This window comes from Marmota flaviventris, chromosome 13 (assembly GCF_047511675.1).
Source record: "Marmota flaviventris isolate mMarFla1 chromosome 13, mMarFla1.hap1, whole genome shotgun sequence".
In the NCBI taxonomy this organism is placed as follows: Eukaryota; Metazoa; Chordata; class Mammalia; order Rodentia; family Sciuridae; genus Marmota; species Marmota flaviventris.
The window spans coordinates 27,678,844-27,701,325 of record NC_092510.1 but is presented as its reverse complement, the minus strand read 5'-3'; the positions used below and the strand labels follow the sequence as shown (position 1 = coordinate 27,701,325).

Genomic DNA, 22,482 nt, shown 5'->3' with positions numbered 1-22,482 from the left:
TGATAGGGTACTTGTCTCACATGCACACAGCCCTGGGTTCAATGCTCAGCCCTACAAAAAAAATAGTAATATGATACAGAAAGTTACAGAAGTCATTGTTATTTGACATGCAGAGAAGTTCAAGGTACACTCATATCTGAAATAGGTAAGAAGGTGATCGATCACTCATCTCCAAATCTCACATCTAGTGCTCCTGTGATCTCAGGCCTTTAGGGCTATTATAAACCTCAGAAATGGGGTTGAAAGAGCTCTAATTTTTACTTAATTTAGGTCAGTGTTGGGCTAGGCCCCAAAATGGCTGTAGTTAGGTTACCTAGCTGAGACTTCCAGCAAGCTGTTATGTTTCTAATGTGCAGCTAGGGCTAGAAACCAACTATGTTATGGTAAGTCAAGGCCAGAAACACTCTGATTCAGCTTTTATACTCAAGGTCATAAACATTAACTTATGAGCAGGAGTCCTGCTCCCCTCCACCCCCATGTAACCTGTTGGCAGTGTGCCTTCTTTGATTTGCATATATAAAAAGGGCCTATGGGAAAGACTCAGGGTGAACTGGGCTAATGGGGGTAAAAATGGGGGCTGAAGCTGAAGCTGCAGACTGTGGCCATCGCTAAATAAAACACATCTACTATACTAACTGCATTTTGCATCTTCTTCTACCTGCCAACCCTGAATTTGTTTCCTGGGTCTGAAGCTCGCAGGATGTGTGTGTGGCTGCGGGTGTGTGGAGGGGGTGCAGCGAGTATCCAGGAAGCACTCAGTATTCCTTTGAGGGACTCCGCAGTTTCTGGACTGGCTGACTTTTTGTATCTGTGAGAAACCTGTCATTCTTTGGAATGAAAGGCGGCTCCCAAAAACAACAGGGGGAAAAAAAAAGTGCCAATTGTTCTAATTGCAGTTATAGGAAAGGGGGCGTGGCATTCCATTCCCGAGTTAACTTTCGATCACTACACCCAGCCCCCATTTGCAGTTAGGGAGCTTAAGATATCTCGAGGGCTGATGGCGCGTTCTCGCCGGGGCATGGAGGACAGGAAGGGACAGTATAACCGTCCAAATACCCAGCTGGCCGAACCCTCCCAACCTGTAATGAGTGGGGGTATTGCTCCCTGACCTACCTCCTTGGGAAACCTTTGGCCTAACAGAGAAGTGGCTGGAATTAGCCCACGCTTTACTTAGGGGCAGCTCCTTCAGCTCAAATGGCGGCGGGTGGGGAGTCTATCATTTCCTCAGACTGGGAAGGAGCGTTCCTGCCTGGCGGTGAGAAGCGCGGTGCTGAGTCCAGCCGGAGTGGCAGGTCCGCTCCCAGGACTGCAGGTCCGGAAGGGGTAGGAAAAGTCCTGTAGACCTAGCATTTGTTCTGTTGCTAGGCAATGCGGAGGAGGCGGGGCCCACGGAAGACCAGCCCGGTTTGGCCCCAATGGGGCACGCGCCGGACTGGCGGCCGCGCAGCCGCCCTTCCGCTTGGAGAGGCGCGCTCAGATCTACACCACGCCCCGCCCCCACCCACAAGCCCGAGCTGCGCAAGCGCGGTGAGAGCAGCCGCCTTCGCCCTTGCCGGGCTCGCGCTGGGGCTGAGCATCAGGCTGGCGGTAGAGGCGCTGCATTCGGAGCCGTCCCGGAGCCGGTGAACTGGGCGGTCTCGAGGGCGGGGCACTGGGAGAAGAGGGCGGCCGCTGTGCCTTGCGCAGCCGAGGAAGATGGTATTCGAGTCGGTGGTCGTGGACGTGTTGAACCGGTTCTTGGGGGACTATGTGGTGAACCTGGACACGTCCCAGCTCTCTTTGGGCATCTGGAAAGGTAAGGAGGCCGCCGCCAACATGCGTCTCGCTTGCCTCCGGGGCCCTCGCTGCCTGCGCCGGGTGGTGCCTTCTTGGGGCCTCGGGCTTTTGGCTAGCCCTGCGCTGCCACCTGCCGCGGTCCGCCTAGCCGTTCAAGTTACGTAAAGAGGGCGGCGGTTCCCGGGCCTCAGCTCGTGAGTTACTTTTGGGGGAGGGTCATGAGTGCAGGGTGAAAGACTGCCAGTTTTTGGAGCTGAGGGCACTGGTAGTGGGCTCCATGGGTTCAGGTTCCGGGGGAGGCGCCCATTTTTTGGGCCCTTGTCCAGCGCGTTTGGCTAGGGAAAGCCACCACATGCTTCCGAGTTTGGTCTCATCACTGTCATTTTCCCCTTGGGTTATGAGGAAGGCTCTAGAGAGCCCACGGGAATGTTGCACGCTGCTTCGCACGTGAAGGCAAGGCGCTGTGACCGAATACGCCCTCCTACTTCCTCTCCCAGCCTCGCTTGTTTGGCTCAACGCCTGGGTTTTCCTTCTATCAGCCTGGGCTCCGGGCTGGTAACTAACAGGAAAGTCCTGAATAGAACAACAACAAAAATTTGTTTTTTGTACCGAGTATTAAACCCAGGGGCGCTTAACCACTGAGCTATATCCCTAGCCCATTTTATTGTTTTTTTTTTTTTTTTCTTTTGAGATGAACCACTGGGTTCAGTTCCCAGTAATGCAAAAAGAGATGAAAGTGCTAAGTCAGAATAACTCTTTAGGTCGTTCTTGTGTGTTCAGTGATAGCTTGACCAAGAAGAATGTGGCATTGGCAGTGAATTACGGACTTAAAAAACAAAAACAACAAAACCTAAATGGTCTGGGCATCATGTCAGACCTACAGAAGATAGGAAAGAACATGCATGCATCTGCACTGTATGGTGAAGGACTAAAGCTTTATTTTGTGTGTCTCTACTGTGGTGCTGTACCTTATCTAGAGCCTCATTTTTAGTTCTTCCATCTGTTCTGTGTTATACCCTTTCTTATTTTAAAAATGTATTAGAAATTAGATTCCTTTTTGAATTGAATTTCTGAGGCCAAAATTAAGGCTAATTATTTGTGTGAATAGTATATTGTTTTAAAAGTACTTTGTTCTCAGACATACGCACACTTCTAGCCTTCTAAAATACTTGTTTGAGTCTTCTTGTTTATTTTTTGGAATAATATAAACAAGTAATTTAGTTTGACTTTTTAAAAACCTCTGTAACTACTGATGTCATCTAATACCGTGATGGAGTGGACTACAAAAATCAAGGACTTAAATGTAAGCACAGCCTCTCTGATGAGTACCAGAAACTTGTAGATTGTTTGATTTGTGCTACTTCTCAGTTGCAAAGCGAAAGTAATAAAACCTGACTCCTCATTGTGCCTCAGAAAGAAGCCTTAGAAAACACTTAAGGTGTACTTTTTTGCAGGGATACAGGAATTGAACTCAGGGTCACTCAACCACTGAGCCACATCCCCAGCCCTATTTTGTTGTTGTTGTTGTTGTATTTTATTTAGAGACAGGGTTGCTTAGCACTGAGTTGCTTAGCACTTCGCTTTTGCTGAGGCTGGCTTTGAACTCTGGATTCTCCTTCCTCAGCCTCCCAAGCCTCTGGGATCACAGCACTGCACCTGGCATTAAGGTGTACTTTTATCTGTAGGGAAACAGTGTTTCTGCAGTTGATGAGAAGTTTTGTGTAGTGTGATTTATCAATAAATTTATTTATTTAAAACACTTGTGTACAAGTCTCTCTTGATGAATGGTAAGAAGCAGATATCATCACAATAATGATCTAGAAAAGTTCCATCAAGCTCCCCCAAATTCATTCTGCTGCTCCTTTGTAGTTGACCACTCCCAACCTCCTAGCAATTGCTGATCTATTTCTATCTCTATCATTTTGCCTTTTTCAGAGTGTCATATAAATGGAATTACAGGATTTGTAGTCTTTTGAGTCTGACTTCTTGATTTCACTTTTTTACACAAAATGCATTTGAGAGTCATCCATGTGTTGTATACATAAGTATTTCATTCCTGTACTTGTGAATGTTGTTTATTCTCTAAATGAACTACAAATATTTATATTTTTGACAGTTGAAGTATATTCCTATTTTGGCAGTTACAAGTAAAACTGCAGTAACATTCATTTACAGGTTTTTGTGTAAACATAAATTGTTGTTTCTCTTGAGTAAATACCTAAGAGAGTAGGATTGTGTGGTCATATGGTAACTTTATGAGAAACTAGATATTTCAGGCATAAAGAAGAATGAAATGATGGCATTTGCCAGTCCCCAAAAAACCAAAGGCCAAATGTTCTCTCCAATATGTGGATGCTAACACATAATAGAGGGGGAAAGAAGAATAGAAGTTCATTGGATTCAAAGGAGGATGAGAACAGGAAAGACAGTAGAATGAATTGAACATAACTTGCCTATGTTCACATATGAATGTGAAACTCCATATCATGTACAACCTCAAGAATGGGATTCAAATTAGAATAAGTTATATTCCATGTATGTATAGTATGTTAAAATATACTCTACTGTCATATATATTTAAAAAGAACAAATAATAAATAAAAAAACTCCACACTATGATTTGGATATAGTATGAATGTATCCCCCAAAGGTGTTGGAAGCTTGGTCCCCAGTGTGGTGATGTTAAGAGGTTCTGGGATCTTTTAGAGCTAGGGCCTAGTGGGAAGTCGATACTTGTTCCTCACTTTGGCTTCCTGTCCCCCTGTGTGATCTCTTTCTTGCATGTGTTCCTGCCATTGTGAGTCCATCTACCACAAGATGCTGTAGCCAGGGGGACCCTCACCATAGCACTGTGCTTTTTTGAATTTCAGCCTCTAAGATTGTGGGCTAATTATACTACTACTACTGTTACTACTACTACTACTACTACTACTCTCCTCCTCCTCCTCCTCCTCCTCCTCCTCCTCCCCCCCTCCCTCCCTTCCTCCCTCCCTTCTTCTTTTTTAGTAAGTGCCCAGCCTGAGATATTTCATCGTAATAACAACAATAGCAAAGTATTAATGCTATATGAAATTGCTTTTTGAAGTTTCTGTATCATTTGCAATCTCATCAATATAATATCAGGATTTAATTTCACTGTATCCTCAAAAGCACTGGTATTTTTTATATGAATATTTTGCCTATATTATTGCTCCTTTGTATTTGCAGTTATAACATTTAAGCAGTGCCCTCTTCTTTTTAAAAATTTTTTTTGGGGGGGACTTATACATAAATGGCTTCTTTGGGATATATTTAATCTGCACATAGCATAATTTGGTCTATTTCTTTCCTTTATATTTTTCTTTTCTCCTCTCCCTTTCCCTAATCCCCAGCCTTTATTCTACTGCTCTCCCTTCTATTTTCATGAGATCCTCTTCCTTTTTCTGTCTTCCACATATGAGGGAATACGTATGACTCTTGACTTTCTGAGTCTAGTGGCTACTGTCACTTTGATATCGTTCAGTTTTGTTCATTTCCTGCAAATGACAATTTTATTCTTCTTTATGCCTGAGTGAAACTCCATTGTGTATGTATGCCACATTTTCTTTATCCATTATCTTCTGATGAACACCTAGGCTGGTTCCATAAATGGCTCTTGTGCAATGTTATGCATGTATCACTATAGGGTGCATACCAAGAAGTGCAATAGCTGGGTCATACGGTGGTTCTATTCCTCATCTTTTGAGGAACCTCCTTATTGATTTTCAGTTGTTTTATTAATTTGCAACTAAGTGTTTAACAGTGTTTAAATGTACCTTTTTCACCATATCCACTTCAGCATTTTTTATTACTTGTGTTGTTGATGATTGCCATTCTAACTGGAATGAGATGAAATGTGTTAATTTGCCCATTTATTGATTAGATTATTTGTTTTTTGGTGTTAAGTTTTTGAGTTCTTTATATATTTTAGATATTCTGTCAGAAGAATAACTGGCAAGGATTTTTCTCCTATTCTGTAGGCTCTCCATGATCTTAATAGTTTCCTTTGCTGTGCAGTTTTTTGTTGTTTGTTTGTTTTAATTTGATGCCATTCATTTGTTAATTCTTGGTTTTATTTACTGAACTTTAAGAGTCTTATTGAGGAAGGCAATGCCTGCACCTGTATATTAAGAGTGTTGACTCTGTTTTCTTCTAGCATTTATAGAATTTCTGGTCTAAATCCTAGGTCTTTGATCCATTTTAAGTTGACTTGTGCAGGGTGAGAGATAGGGATTTTGTTTCTTTTTTTTTATATATGGGTAAACAGTTTTACCAGCACCATTTGTTAAAAGGCTGTCTTTTCCCCAAATATGTTTTTGGCACCTTTGTCAAAGATCAGGTGTCTGTGGAATTTTTTGTCTTCTCTTCTATTGTTCTTCATGTCTGTTTTTATGCCAATTCCTTGCTGTTTTTATTACTATAGGTCTATAGTATAATTCGAAGTCAGGGATAGTGGTACCTCCAGCTTTGCTTTTATTGCTCAAAATAGCCTTGACTATTCTGAGCCTTTTATTCTTCCATATGAATTTTAGAAGTTTTCTTCTAGTTCTATGAAGGATGTCATCGGTATTTTGATTGAGATTGCATTGATCTGTGTATCACTTTTCATAATATGACCATTTAATAATATTAATTCTGCTTATCCAAGAACATTGGAGGTCTTTTTATTTTCCAAGGTCTTCTTCATTTTTTCTTCAATGTTCTATAATTTTCATTGTAAAGGTCTTTTCCTTCCCAGGTTAGATTTATTTCTGGGTATCTTATTATTATTATTATTAAAAAATAATAAGACTATTGTGAATGGAATTGTTTTATTGATTTCTTTTTCAGTGGATTTACCATTGGTATATGGAAAAGCTGTTGGTTTTTGTATATTGGTTTTGTATCCTGCTACTTTGCTGAATGTATTTATCAGCTCTAGAAGTCTCCTGATAGAGTCCTCGTGTAGTGTGTGTGTCGTCCCCCCCACTCCCCACCCCCGTGGATCTTCTAAGTATAGGAACATGTCAAGGACATCCTGTCTTGTTCCGGATTTTAGAGGAAATGCTTTCAGTTTTTCTCTATTCAATGTGATGTTGGCTTTGGGTTTGTCACATATAGCCTTTATGATGTTGAGGTAGGTTCCTTCTATCCTTAATTTCTTTGGTATTTTTAGCATGAATGGATGCTGGATTTTGCTAAAGGCTTTTCCTGTATCTACTGAGATGACAACATGATTTTTGTTCTTAATTCTACTTATGTGGTAAGTTACATTTATTGATTTGTTTATGTTAAATCATCCTGTCAATCCTGGAATTAAAGCAAAATTGAAGTATAGTCTTCTTAATATGTTGAATATAACTTGCTAACATTTTATTAAGGATTTTTGCATCTGTGTTCATCAGGGATACTGGTGTGTAGTTTTCTTTCCTTGTTGTGTCCTTTCCTGATTTTGGTAACAGGGTGATACTGGCTTCATAGGATGATTTGGGGAATATTCCCTCCTTTTCTCTTTCATGGAATACATTGAGGAACACTAACATTAGTTCTTTAAATGTGTTAGAATTCAGGTGAGAATCCATCTGGTTTTAAGTTGGGAGACTTCATTTCTTTGTTGGGAGACTTCATTACTGCTTTAATTTCATTGCTTTTTATTGGTTGGTTTAGGTTTTATTTTCTTGATTCAATTTTGATAAGTTGTATGTATCCAGAAATTTGTCCATATTTTTAAATTTTTGGAATATAAGTTTTCAAAGTAGCCCCTAATGATCCTCTGGATTTCAGAAATGTGTGAAGATGTCCTTTTTAATCTCTAATTTTATTAGTTTGGGTCTTTCTTTGGGTTACTTTTTAAGGGAACATTTAAGGCAAAAGTGTTAGAAATTCAAAAAGGCAGTTAAAGTGTCTTGTGTAATAATTATTACTTTCAGCACAGAAAAACCTGAATTTCATAGCCTTTTCTTAATTTAGTCTTTCTTCTCTTCTTTTTTTTCTCCAAATTTACACTACTTGGACAACTATAATTTTTGTTGTTGTTATGCCTGACATCTTTATGTAACATAGTTATTGCTCTTTAACTGGTGTGCATATCCTGTTTTTGAAATGTTAATCTCCAGTTTTCTCTTTGTGTACAGTACAGTAGCCATTTACTGCATACCTCCATTCTGCTAGGGACTATATAGGAAAAAATGAAGATTCAGTCAGGACCTTTTTCCTAATTTTAAGAGGTCATTATTCTGAAATAGGAATATACTAGGGAACCAGACAAATGGTTCTTGCAGTTCAGGGGTAATTACCAATTCTAATTCTTGAAGTATTATTATTGTTACTATTTTTATTTTTCCAGTGTTGGGGACCAAACTCAGGACCTTGTGCATGTGAGGCAAGCACTTTACCACTGAGCTACATCCCCAGCCCTTAAGTAATCGTTTTAAAATTTTTATTTACTTATTTATTTTTACCATGTTCTAAGTTCTTTCATAGAACTTTTATGAAAAGTATTCAAGTATGAATCCGTGTTATCAGATTTTCTTAGCCTATGTCCATTTACATACCTATCCACTATCTAGATCCTGCTACATATATGTTAAACAGGTATTTGAGGTATAATTGACATAGTAAAATACATACTATTTTTTTTCAAATGCACTTTTTAAAGTCTACAATTTGGTAAGTGTTGGCATGTGTATGCAATTGGAATACGTCATCACAATTAAGATAATGAACATATCAGTCATGCTCCAAAGTTTCTTGTGACACTTTGTCATCCTTTCTTTTAAGCCCCCTTTCCTTTCTCATGTTTCTTGTCCACTGATCAGCCACTGATCTGCTTTCTGTCACTATTAGTTTGAGTTTTCCAAAGTATCTTTATCTGGTTTTGGTATTGGGATAATTCTGGCCTCATAGAATGAATGAGGAAGTGTTCCCTCTGCTTGTGTTTTCTGGAAGAGATTATAAGTGATTAGTATTTTTTCCTTAAATGTTTGGTAGAACATCATTGAAACTGTCTTGGTCTGGTGCTTTAAGTTTGAAAGACTTTGAATTATTGAATTATTCAGTTATTCATTTTTTTAAACAGACATGTCTATTCAGGTAACTTTTCTTTGTATGAGTTTTGTACAGTGTATCTCTGAAGGAATTGCTATATTTCATCTATGTTACAAAATTTGTGAGCATGTTTATAATACTCATTTATTATGCTTTTAAAATCCATGGGATCAGTAGTGATCTCTTTTTCCATTTCTGATGTTAGTAAAGTTTTTTTTTCTTTCTTCCTTAGTTAATTTGGCTGGAAGGTCATCAATTTTATTGATGTTTCAAGGAACCTATTTTTGATTTTATTGATTTTTTTTTTCTTATTGTAATTTCATTGATTTCTACTTTAATTTTTGTTTTGCTTACATTGGATTTTATTCTATTATAGATTGCTAAGGTGAAAGCTTAGATTATTTTTGAAAATATATATAATTGTGATAAATTTCCTTCTGAGCTCTTCTTTTGTTGAACCCCACAATTTTTGATAAGTTGGATTTTCATTTGACACAAAATATTTTAAAATTTCTTTTATGACTTATTTGAATTAGGTGTTATTCAGAACTAGGATTCTGAAATATTTTGGGATTTTTCAGTTTTCTTCCATTTATTGTTTTCTAGTTTAATTTCATTAAGTTCTAAGTAACATCTGTTCTTTTTTTATTTGTTATAACATACTTTAAGGATCTGAATATAGTCTGTCATTTTGAATATTTCATTTGAGTTTTAGAAGAATGTGTATTCTGTTTTTGAACAAAATGTTCTATAAATGTCAGTTCCAGTTGATAGTACTGTCTAGTTCAACTGTGTCCTTAAACTGATTTTCTGTATGCCGAATCCATCCTTGACTGATACTAGCTATTGAAGTCTTTAACTATAATAGTGGGTTTATCTATCTAGGCTTGTAATTCTGTCAGTTTTGTGTTATGTATTTTGACTCTGTTGTTAGGTTCATGTACTTTAAAGAATGTTTTGTCTTCTTGGAGATTTGTCCCCTTTGCTATCATGTAATATTCCTGTTATTAGTATAGCTGCGCTGGCCTTTTTTGATTTGTGTTAGAATATCTTTTGCTATCTCTTTATTTTTAATCTGTATCTTTATATTTAAAGTGAATTTATTGTACATGACATATTTGGGTTTTGTTTATTTATTCTCTCAATTTCTGTTTAATGTGTTCAGACCATTCACATTTTAGTGTAGTTGGATTAATGGGTTTATATCTGTGTAAAACCTGAAATTGTATTTTATCTTTGTCCCCAGTTCCTATTACAGACCTTCTAAAATTCTTGGAATTCCTTTTGATAGGAGTGTCTTTTGTTAATTATGAGCAATGTTAATAACATCTGAGTTATTCTAATGAAGCAACATAGGAGATTCTCAGGATGAGGTCAGGTCATCAGAAAGACCAAATGGTTAAAAGATTAAAGAATTGGAACTTTTAGCCCCACAAACCAACTTCTAGGAAAGGAGTGGGTCTGGAGATAAAACTGTAAAAACCTTTAATGAGATTTGATGAGCTTCTGCTTCTCTGAGCACAAGAAGTTGATGGGAATGTAGCATACCCAGAGAGGGTGTGGATGCCCTGTGTCCATATACCTTGTCCTGTTCATCTCTTTGTATCCTTTTTAATCCTTTATAATAAACCAGTGAGTTTTGTAAACCATCCCAGCAAATTATTGACCCAAAGGAGAGAGGTTTGGGGAACACTGTCAGTGGATCAGAAGCACAGGTCACAACCTGGAACTTGTGATTAGTGTTGAAGTGAGGGACATTCTCATGAGACTGAGCCCCTAACCTGTGGAATCTGACACCATCTCTAGTTGCTGTTAGAATCCAAATAAATACATTGAAGGGGATAACTAGTTGATGTTCATTGGAGAATTGCTTGATGTGTTGGGCGGGGAAGGGAGGCACCATACATCTAGTCATAGATTCTGTGTTGAGTGTGAGAGGAAAAACCATTTAAAAAAAAATCATATTTGTAGTTGTTTTCTGCCTGTTGTATGTACATATACGTACCTACCTACCTACCTTTTTTTCTTTCTTAAAAATCTTTTTCTCTTTTTCTACCTTCTCTGGTTTTAATCCAGCATTTTATATGATTTCAATTTTCCGCTCTCCTAGCATATCAATTTTACTTCTTTAAAATTTGTCTTGGAGTTTGTAGTATTCAGTAGTGTACATTCAGATAAAGCTGTATTGCTTCGTGGATAATGGAAGTGTTTTAGAGCAGAGTATTCTTATTACTTCCTTCCGATTCTGATAACATTGTTGTCATTACTTTTACTTTTTCTGTAAAGTATAACCTTCCCATGCATTGTTTCTATTAATATTTTGGACAATTTTCCATTAGAACATTTAAAAATTAGGAAAATAAAAGATTTGATTTTTCCTCATTTCTTAATTTCTTTAATGCTTATTTATGCTTACTTAATATATTTTAAGTATATTTCTCAAAATATACTCAAAATATTTAAAAATTAGGAAAATAAAAGATTTGATTTTACCCTCATTTCTTGTTTCTTTAATGCTTATTTAATGCTTATTTATTAAAATATTTTGAGTATATTTCTTATCCATTTCCCTTTTTTCTGAAGAATTCCTTTTTTAACAGTTCTTCTAAGGGAGATCTGTTGGGAACAAATCCCATCAGTTTTTGTTCATCTAGAAAAGTCTTTCTCTTTCCTTGCTCTGGCTTCCCTGCCATTATTTAAAAACAAAAAGTTACATAATATACACATAACATTTATGGTCTTAACCATTTAAGTGTATTTCAGTGTCATTAATTAAATTCAGATTATTTGGCAACCATCACCACCACTCATCTCTAGGACTCTTCTTTTACAAAAGTAAAACACTGTATCCATTAAAGCAATAACTACTCACTCTTTACTTTCCTCAGACCTGGTAACCATCATTCTACTTTCGGTCTCTGAATTTAAACATTCTAGTACCTCTAGGTAAGAAGAATCATACAGTATTTGCCCTTGCCCTTTGTGACTGTCTTCTTTATCAAAAAATGTTCTCAAGTTCATCTATGTTGCGAATGTCAGAATTTTGGTCATTTTTAAAGGCTGTATTAATATCCCATTGTATATGATACATTTTGTTTGTTTATTTATTGGTGGACATTTGAGTTGCTTCCATCTTTTGGCTGTTGTAAGTATTGTTATGAACATGAGTATTTTTCTTTGAGTTTGAGTCTTAGTTTTCAGAGCTTTTGGGTAAATACCCCAAAGTAGAATTAGAATGGCTGGATCATATGGTAATTCTATTAATTTTTTAAGGAACTACCCTTCCACTTTTCATAGCAGTTGAACCATTTTGCATTCCCATTGACATCATACAAAGATTGCAGTTTCTCCTCATCCTAACTGACATGTACACTTACTACACTTTTTAAAATGGTAGCTGTTCTAATGGATATTAGGCACTGTGTCATTGTAGTTTTCATTTATATTTCTCTAATGAAATATAATGTTGAATATCTTTATTTTTAATTGATTTCTTTTAGTTACGAGTGACAATAGAGTATATTTGACATATTTATGTAAACATGGAGTAATCTTATTCTAATTAGATCCCAGTTTTGTGGTTTGTTGAAATAATTTTTTGGGCTTTTTGACCATTTGTGTATCTTCATTGGAGAAATGTCCCTAAATCCTGTGCTTATCTTTTAATCAGTTTTTGTTGTTGAGTTATAGGGATGCTTAGGAAATCTATCCTGATATTGGACCCCTATCAAATATATGATTTGCAAATATTTCCCTCTATCATGTGTTGTCTTTTTAATGTTGAAAATGTCTTATTAGGCACAAAAGTTTTTAATTTTAAAGTCCATTTCACCTTTGTTTTTCTTTTGGTGCCTGTGCTTTTAGTGTCATGTCTTAAAAAAGCATATCAAAATAGAATGCCTTGGAACTTCCCTCTCTGCTTTATTCTAAGAAGTTTATACTTAGGTCTTAATATTTAGGTCTTGGGTACATTTCAAGTTAATTTTTGTATGTGGTTTAATATAAAGGTTCAGCTTTATTCTTTTGTTTGTAGATATCCAGTTTCTCTAATAACTGTTTTTTTTGGGGGTATTGAGAATTGAACTCGGGGCACTCGACCACTGAGCCACATCCCCAACCCTATTTTGTATTTTATTTAGGGACAGGGTCTCACTGAGTTGCTTGGCACCTTGCTTTTACTGAGACTGGCTTTGAACTCGTGATCCTCCTGCCTCAGCCTCCTGAACCTCTGGGATTACAGGCATGCACCATTGTGCCCAGCTTTCCAACTGTTTTGAAAGGACAATCACTGATGTTAAAAATAATTTGACAATAGGGCTGAAGGTTTAGCTCAGTGGTAGAGCACTTGCCTAGCATGTTCAGGACCCTGGGTTCAAACCCCCAGTACCAGGAAAAAAATTTTTGACAATATACTAGAGGGCTTATTTGTGGATATTGTATTCTCTTCCATTGGCCTGTGTATCTGTGCCACACTGCTTTGATTAATGTGGGTTTTAGTAAATTCTAAAATCAAAAAGTGGAGATCCCTCTATCCAAAATTATTTAGGCTATTCAGGATTCCTTGAAATTCCATGTGAATTTAAAGGTGGATTTTTCTGTTTTCTCCAAAAATGTTTGTATTTTGTACAGATTGTGTCGAATCTGTAGATTGCTTGGGTAGTAGAAAAATTTTAATAATATTAAGTCTTCCCATTCTGTGAACATGGAGTGTCTTTCCATTTACTTATGTCATCTTAGTTTTCAATGTACAAGTTAGCCTTCTTGGATAAGTGTTTTCCTAAGTATTTTTTATTATTTTTGATGCTATTGTAAATGGAATATTCAGCAACATTGCTGAATATGTTTAGTCTAATAATATGGTTTTTTCAGACATTTCAAGTTTTCTACATATAAGATCATGCCATCTATTAATAGAGATAATATAATATATTCCTTTTCAGTTTGAATGTTCTTTGTTTCTTTTCCTTACCAAATTGCTCTACCAGGCCTTCAAGTGCTGTATTGATGAAGTGGTAAAGGCAGGCATTCTATTCTATTCTTTTTTTTAATTGGTTGTTCAAAACATTACAAAGCTCTTGACATATTTCATACATTTGATTCAAATGGGTTATGAACTCCCATTTTTACCCCGTATACAGATTGCATTCTATTCTTACTCCTAATCTTTGAGAAGATTTCAGTCTTTTCACTGTTGAGTATGATGATACCTGTGACTTTCTCATATATGCCTTTGTTATTTTGAGCTAGTTTCCTCTTATTTCTATTTTGTTGGATGTTTTTTTTTAACATGAAAGTATGCTGAATTATTTCAGATCCTTTTCTGCATTAATTGAGATCATGCATTGTTTCTTTATTTCATTAAAAGTGGTGTATTACATTGATTTGTATATGTTGGATCATTCTTGCATTCTGGGAATAAATCCTCCTGGATCATATTATATCCTTTTACATGCTATTGAATTTTATTTACTAGTATTTTGTTAAAGATTTCACATCAGTATTCATCAGGGATATTGTTCTATAGTTTTCTTTTCTTTTTTTATATATTTTTTTTGAGTTGTAGTTAGACGCAGTATCTTTATTTTATTTTTAAATGGTGCTGAGGATTGAACCCAATAAGTGCTAGGTGAGCACTCTACCGCTGAACCACAATCTCAGCCCCCATAGTTTCCTTTTCTTATAGTGTCTTTATTTGGCTTCATAGACAATTTTGGGTAATGCTGGCTTCATAGACAATTTCAAAGGTATTCCTTTCTTTTAAATTTTTTTTTGGAAAAATTTGAGAGGGATTGGTGTTAATTCTAATTTTATTCTTAATTTTCTAGAATCTACCAACAAAACATCTGGTCCTTGTCTTGTGTTGTTTTGAGGGAGGTTTTGATTATTTATTTAATCTTCTTAATTCTTTTTTTTTTTTTTTATGAAAATATTTTATTCCAAAACACTGTTTACACAAATGTGTGGTCTATGTACAAAGTACAAAAGAATCCATCTTTCCTTCCCCACTTCCCTTCAGAGAGGTTTAAACCTGGGGCTCCCAATCTCTGCTGCATGTCATGTAACCTTGGAGGAGCACTTGAGACTGGAGTGAGGCCTTCTCTGGACATGAGGCCTGTTCCAGATTCCACCTCCTAGCAGAGTGGAGCGGCTCTAACCTTTCACTCTAGACTCCATGGGCCTGCAGCAACTGAGAGGTGGCAGCTTGTCCCTTGCTGCAGTTCCCCTCTCCCCAGGGGATGGCATCAGCCTTGCAAATCTCAGGCCTTCTGTTCACCCACTGTGTCCTGAAACAATTTTTTCCTTCTTTCTTATCAGCAAGGTTATAAACAGAGGCAGGGAAAGAAGCCCAGGGCAGGATGTAAAAAGGGATATTGCAGGGAACCCCACAGCCTGGACTCAAGTACAAGAGGCCAAGACACTACATGCTCAGAGCAGCTCCAATAGCTCTGGTTCAAATGAACCCATTTCACTGTGTTAGGAAATGGCTCCGGCCTAGACATGCTTTCAGAGAGCTCACAAAAAACCTGGAGTCCACATTCACTACATTATGAAATATCAAGAATGAACCTCCACCTCCCTCTGGAGGGAAAGCATCAGTTAGACCACCATATGTGCATGGGGACAGATGCACATCTGTGTACATATATGGGCACAGGCATCAGGAGGGCGAAGCTTCTAGCTCAGGAGTAAAACTGCAGCTTTGAACATTTACCTGTCTCCTTTCCTTTTCTGGAACAATTTCACTTAAATAGCTACTAGCAGATAAAGGACATGAGAGGAAGAGGTTTGCCTGCAACGAGTACCTACAATGACAGAAGCTCCATCTCTTGCATGAGACAGACAGACCCATTGGGCTCCTGGAGGTCTTGATCTGAACCAAAAGGCCACCACTGCTTCAGCCACTCAAGGGCGAGGCGGGCACACCTCGTACTCAAACACATGCACACAAAGGCATCAGTACACACAGCAGTGCTGCGACCACACCTGGAACGGAGTCTCCACATTGAATATTGTTTCCAAAGAGAAGCGTGGCATTCAAATATTCACGACAGGGAGCTTCTGGCAGAGGTGAAGAGACCAGCAGGCGGGGAGAGGCGGGGGTCGATACTGTCCATGGGCCTGCGTAAGAGTTCTTCCACGTGCCGGGCGACATCCATGGTCTCATCCAAGTCAAATTCTCCATCCTGATCGAGGACGGGATCCGGGTTCTGTGGGTACACGTTGTAGTGAGCCTGGGGACACACAGACGGGGAGGGGGCCTGGTCCATGTACGTGGCGCTGGTTCCAGCGTCTGTATTTGCATTCACAAATTCTGGGACCACTTGCTTGATCTGTGGCTTCACATACCCGTCCACCGCCTTGCCCCCTTGACAGGGAAAGAGAAGCAAGGTCTCCGGGAGATGCACGTGAGTAAAAGCCCAGCCATGCCCTCCGCCTCCTGCCCGCACCACCCTGAGGCCTTCTCAGGATGAGATTTCCCAAGGACTCACAAAAAAACACCCCTGAGGGTCACCACCCCCTAGCTTTAGTCTCATCCCTGATTCCTTTTCTGGCTTTACTCTCCCTCCTCCTGCTCCCACCCGTGACAAGAGACAGAAACAAGAAGCCGCAGCCGGGTAGGCTGAAGAGGAGAAACCTGTCCATTTTGCTTCCTACACTCAACTTGGGGGCAGGTTGTGGGGTGGGGCATGGTCAGAAAGTCAGAGGTCCATGAGGAGGGTGGGAATCATCCTGCTTTCTCCCCCAACCCTGCACTAATCTTCTTAATTCTTGTAGGTCTGTTCTGATGAACTATTTTATCATGATTCATTCTCAGTTTATTTTGTGTTTCTAGGAATTTTATTCATATCATCTAGGTCATCATTTGCTGGTGTATCATTGTTCAGAGTACTTTGTTAAAATCCTTATTTGTATAAAATTGGTAGTGATATTTCTTTCATTTCTAATTTTAGCTCTTTGACTTTAAAAATATTTTGATAGTCAATCTGGTTAAAGGCTTATCGGTTTTGTTGATTTTTCTCTATTTCTTTTTAGTCTTTTGTGCTTATTTCTGCCTTAATATTTATTATTTTCTGCTAGGTTTGGGTTATTTTTCTTTTTCCTTTTTTTCTCTTTTTTAAGGTATAAATTTAGGTTATTAATTTGGAATACTTTTTAGGTCTTTTTTTCTTGGTATTGGGGATTGAACCCAGGGCCTTGCCCATAACTGAGTTAGTGCTCTGCCACTGAGTCCTACCCCCATCCCTCCTATTTTATTTTATTTTGAGACAGGGTCTCACCAAGTTGCCCCAGCTGACCTCAAATTTTGCAATCCCCCTTCCTTGACTTCACCACCAAGCTCAGCTTTTCTTTTTTAATATAAGCATTTACATATATAAATTTCTCTCCGAACACTTCTTTCACTGTTTTCCATTAATTATGGTATATTGCTTTCATTTTTCTCAAGGTATATTTTAATTTCTCTGGTGATTTTTTTTTTTTTCTTTGACCCATTGCTTGTTTAATTTTTATTTATCTGTGGATTGTTCTGTTTTCTTCTGTTTATTCCTAGGTCAATTCCATTGTTCTCAGAAAAGATGTCTGTGTTATTTAAATCTTCTGAAATTTTTTGACACTTGTTTTGTGACCTTACATATATTCTATCCTGGAGAATGCTCCATGTTCATTTTAACTTGAATTGTGTACAAAAAAATGAGGAAAAAATATGTATTTGTTTGTTTTTTGGGTGGAGTGTTATGTGTAAGTTTGTTTGTTCCAATTGCCCAATAGTGTTGTTTGGGTTTTCTCTTTATTAATTTGTCTGTTTTTTGTATTCTATGGTAGTCTCCTATTATTATTGCAGTGCTTTTTGCCCCTCAGTTCTGTCAATGTTTGTTTCATATGTGTGTTTAGTTTTCTGTTGCTGTGATGAAATACATGAGAAAACCAGGTTAAGGAAGATGTGTATTTTGGCTCACAGTTTTTGCTCATAGTTGACTGGCTCTGTTGTTTTGGGCCTAAGGCGAGGCAGAAACATCAGGGCAAAGGAAAGCTGCTCACCTCAGCTAGGAAGGAGAGAGAAAGAAAGGAAGGGGGAGAGAGAGAGGGAAAGAATGAGTCAGTCTAGGGACAGAAATAATACATTTCAAAGGCACACCTCCAGTGACTCATCTCTTCCTATTAGGCTGTATAAGTCTAAAGTTTTTACCATCTCCTAATAGCACCACCTGCTGGGGACCTAGCTTTCAATACAGGAGCCTTTGGCGCATTTTGGCGATTTCATGTTTATTTGTTGCATATATGTTTGTCATAGTTATGTCTTCTTTGTTAAGTACCCCGTTTATCATTATATCTTTTCCTTTGTTTCTCAGTTAAGAGGTTTTGAATTAAAGTTTATATGTCTGATTATATCTAGCATAGATATCCCTGCTCTTTTGAGATTTCTTTTCCTATCTTTTTGCTTTTAACCCATGTGTGTTCTTAGCATATTATTGGATCCTATTTTGTTTTAATCCATTCTGCCATTATTTATTTATTTATTTTTGGTTAGGGAGTTAAACATTTATATTTAAAGTAATTACAGATAAGAAAGGACTTAGTATTGTCTTTTTTGGTACTCACTTTCTATACGCTTGAAAGTTTATTTTTGTCTCTCATTTGCACCTTATGGCTTTTTTGTGTTCAGTTGATTTTTTTTTTTTGGTAGGGACATGTTTTTATCCTCCCCCTTTTTTTTGTGTATATTCTATAGATATTTTCTTTGTGGTAACCATGGTGATTGCATATCCTGATGTTATAACACTGTATTTTAAATAAGTACCAATTTAACTTGAATTGTGTACAAAAACAACTTTACAGGTGCATCCCCCCCTTGATCTATATTTTGATTAGTGAGACAAATTACATCTTATGTTGTATACTCTTTAACATAGACTTATAATTATTTTTTTGTACTTTTGTCATATAAGACATAATATAAAGTGGAGATGCAGATCAACATTATAAGACTGCTGGATCTTATATTTGTCCTTGTTTGACTTTCCTGGAGAAATTTATGCTTTTCATGTGATGTTTGTTTATTATCTGGTATCCTTTCTTTTCAACTTGAAGGATTTCCTTTAGAATTTTTTATAGGGTAGGTTTAATGGAAATGAACTTGCTCAGCTTTTGTTTATCTGGGAATATATTAATTTCTCTTTTATTTTTGAAAGAGTTTAAGTGGATATAATCTTTGTTAAAATTTTTTCCCAGTATTTTAAATATGTTATCTCATTGACTTTTGATTGCAAAGTTTCTGCTGAGAAGTTTAATAATCTTTAGGTTTATCCTATCTGGAATTTCTTGAGATTCTTGGATTTGTATATTCATGTCTTCCTTAAATGTGGGAAGTTTTTGTATGTTATTTCTTCAAAGAGCTCTCTGCTCTTTATCTCTCATCTCTGAGACTTCCATGACACATAAAATGATCCATTTGATAGTGTCCTGTAGTCCTTAGGCTCTATTTACTTTTCTTCTTTTTTGCTCCTCTACAATTTCAGATGACTGATCTTCAAGACAGTGATTGTTTCTTCTGCCTGTTTAAATCTACTATTAATATTTCTGTAGCAAATTTTTCCATCTGATTATTATACTTTTCAGCTCTAGAATTTATATTTGGTTCTTTTTTTTAATATTTCTAACTCTGTAGATATTCTTTGTTTATAGTTTCCCAGATTTCCTTAAGTTCTGTATCCTATGTTTCTTCAGTTCTTTGATCATAATTGAAAGTTATTTTAAAGTCATTTTTCTAGTAAATCCTGAGCCTGTTTCTTTAATGTTGGTTTCCTGAAGTTTTTTCACCTTAGAATGGACCATGTTTTTGTGTTTCTTTGTATGCATCTTTGTATGTATTATTTATCTTTTCTTAAAAATTGGGCATTTGAAAAGAGAGCTGCCTCTTAGTCTGCAGACTGGCTCTGTACTTAAGAGACCTTCATGAGGTAGCCCTGAATGAAGGCCTAAGGTTTTCTCAGCCTTCTTTTTGGCATGCATTATCCCTTGGCTTATGTTTGTGGTCCCCCCCCCCCCCCCTCAGTTCCCCCAGATATGCAGCTGCTTGCTTGCCTGCAAGCAGCCAGGGGTCTTGCCAAGTTGCTGAAGCTGGGTTCAAACTTGTGATTCTCCTGCTGCAACCTCCTGAGTTGCTGGGATTACCACTATACCAGGTTACAACTGCTTTTAATATGACTTAAATTTTTAAATATACCTCACCTACTTCTTTGTGCCATAGGTATTCTTTTTGTATTTATTTATCCTTAATCTCTTGGATCTCAGTTTTACAGGCTATAGTTCGGTGTAGCTCTTATGAGTTATGGTGTCTACTACTGGTTTTCTTGGCTTTTAACCTGATATCCAAACTATAATTTCTTTTCCTGAGCTCTGAGTCATCTAATACAGAAACCATTCCTTTCAGTAGTCCCCAGAGAGGTCAGAACTTGGTGTTCTCTGAGCTTCCTGGATCTATGGTGTTTGTATCATTAATTTTGGAAATTTCTCAGCTATTATTACTCAAAATATATCATATTACATATAATATGTATGTAATGTTATCTCTCCTTTTTTTCCCCTCTGGAAAAATAATAATCATCTGGCAGTTCTATTATGTTAATTTAAATTTTTTTCATTTTGTATTTGAATTTGAAAATTTTTATATTTAAATATCTGTGTGCTCACTGATTTTGCATTTTGATAATTTCTTTCCAGACTGTTCATTGCCCATATAAATACAACTTGCTTTTTGCTTATTGATCTTGTATTATGCTACTTTGGTGGATTTATATTGTTTGTATTATTCTGATTAAATTATTTGTATACATTAATGTTAGGCTACAATTGCAGAGGTAAAAAAATTTCAATAAGTTTTGATTAAACATACCATCTTAGGTCATGCAGAAGAATGAAGGTAAGCTAGTTAAAAAAAAAAAAAAGGTAGATTTTATTTTCTGTTTATGTACTTTTTTTGTGATTATTCTTCCCTAGTATTATATTCAAGAATGAAACATACTTAACCTTTTAAAATGAAAAATTTTTGAACGTTTTAAGTTTATTTTTGTAATAATTTTTTTTTTTTTTTTTTTTTTTTTTAGGAGATGTGACCCTCAAGAATCTTGAAGTCAAAGAAAATGCCCTGGTAGGTATTAACTATAAAAATTTTTAATGTTAGTGCATTTGATGTATTCTTCCTAATACAGCTTGCCATTCTAAATTATGTAAGTTTGAAAAAAAATTTTGGAAGTTATTTTTAAAATGTGAATTGTGTAAAACAAAGATTCAATTTCATTAAAAGCACAAACTGATATTGTGGCTCAGTGGTAGAATGCTTACCTAGTATGGGCAAGGCCCTGGTTTCAGACCCCAACATTGCCATAAATACATACATACATAAAAATTATATTTTATTTATTCCCATACTGTTTTATTTTAGTGTTTCATTTGTCTTCTAGTTTTCACTTAAATATTTTTTTTTAGTTGTAGATGGACACAATACCTTCATTTTATTTATTTATTTTTATGTGGTGCTGAGGATCAAACCCAGGATCTCGCACATGCTAGGTGAGCGCTCTACCACTGAGCCACAATTGCAGCCGCCCCCCCCCCCCCCCCCCAGTTTTCACTTTTTTAAAATACCATTTTAATATGTTCAGTTCAGTGGCATGGCTTATATTCACAATTTCGTGCAGCCTTCATAGTACTATTTCCACAACTTTTCCATCCCCAAGAGAAACTATAGCCATTAAATAGTAACGTCTATTCCCTCTCCCCACAGACCCTGGGACTCTTTATACATTGCAAACTGAAAGTCTGTATTCATTAAAAAGTATTTTCCTAATCCCTTCTCACCACCCTGATACATTTGCCTATTCTAAATATAAATGGAATCATGTGGTATTTGTCCAGTTATGTCTAGCTTATTTCACTTACAAAGTGTCTTTATGGTTCATCATGTTGTAGCATGTATCAGACTCTCATTCCTTGTTATGGCTGAATAATATTTGTGTGTGGTGGTGTGTGTGTGTGTGTGTGCGTGTGTGTGTGTGTACATATACATACGGATCATTTGTTTATCCATTCAGCTATTGATGAACACATGGGTTGTTTCTGCCTTTTGGCTCTTGTGAATAATGCTACAATGATATTTGTGTACATGTGTTCATTCCAGATGCTGCTTTCAATCTTTGAGTATTTATTTAGGAGTAAAATTGCTGGGTCATATGAAAATTTTTATTTATATTTATATATATTTTAGAGACCACCCAGGTTTTTTTTTTCCATAGTAGTTCTACCATTTTCCATTCCCTCCGGCAGTGCACAGGATTTTAATTTCTCCAAATCCTTGTTGAGTGCCTTGATGTATGCCTGCAACACAGAAGGCTAAGGCAGGAGGTTTGCAAGTTCTAAGCCAGCCTCAGAAATTTAGCAAGACTCTCAGCAACTTATTGAGACCCTGTCTCAAAAGTAAAAAGGACAGGAGAAATAGTTCAGTGGTATTAGGTTCAATCACCAGAACCAAAAAAAAAAAAAAAAAAAGAATTTCTTCATATCCTTTAAATCTTCTAGCATTTGTTATTTCTGCTTTTATTTGATAATAGCCATTCCAATAGATGTGAAGTGATATCTTATTATTTTGATTAGTATCAATTTAAA

At 36.9% G+C, this 22,482-nt stretch overlaps 1 protein-coding gene across 4 annotated transcripts in view; it reads left to right on the top strand.

Moving 5' to 3' along the window:
- The first annotated feature begins 1,557 nt into the window (after positions 1–1,557).
- The window catches only part of Vps13a (vacuolar protein sorting 13 homolog A), a 255,843-nt gene continuing 234,918 nt past the window's right edge, over positions 1,558–22,482 (top strand). For all 4 annotated transcript variants that reach the window (XM_071600547.1, XM_071600550.1, XM_071600548.1 and 1 more), the window contains exons 1-2: positions 1,558–1,795; positions 20,925–20,968. In XM_071600547.1, coding sequence (XP_071456648.1) covers positions 1,696–1,795; positions 20,925–20,968 — 144 coding nt within the window. In that variant the 5' untranslated portion in view covers positions 1,558–1,695. The remainder of the gene's footprint in view (positions 1,796–20,924; positions 20,969–22,482) is intronic.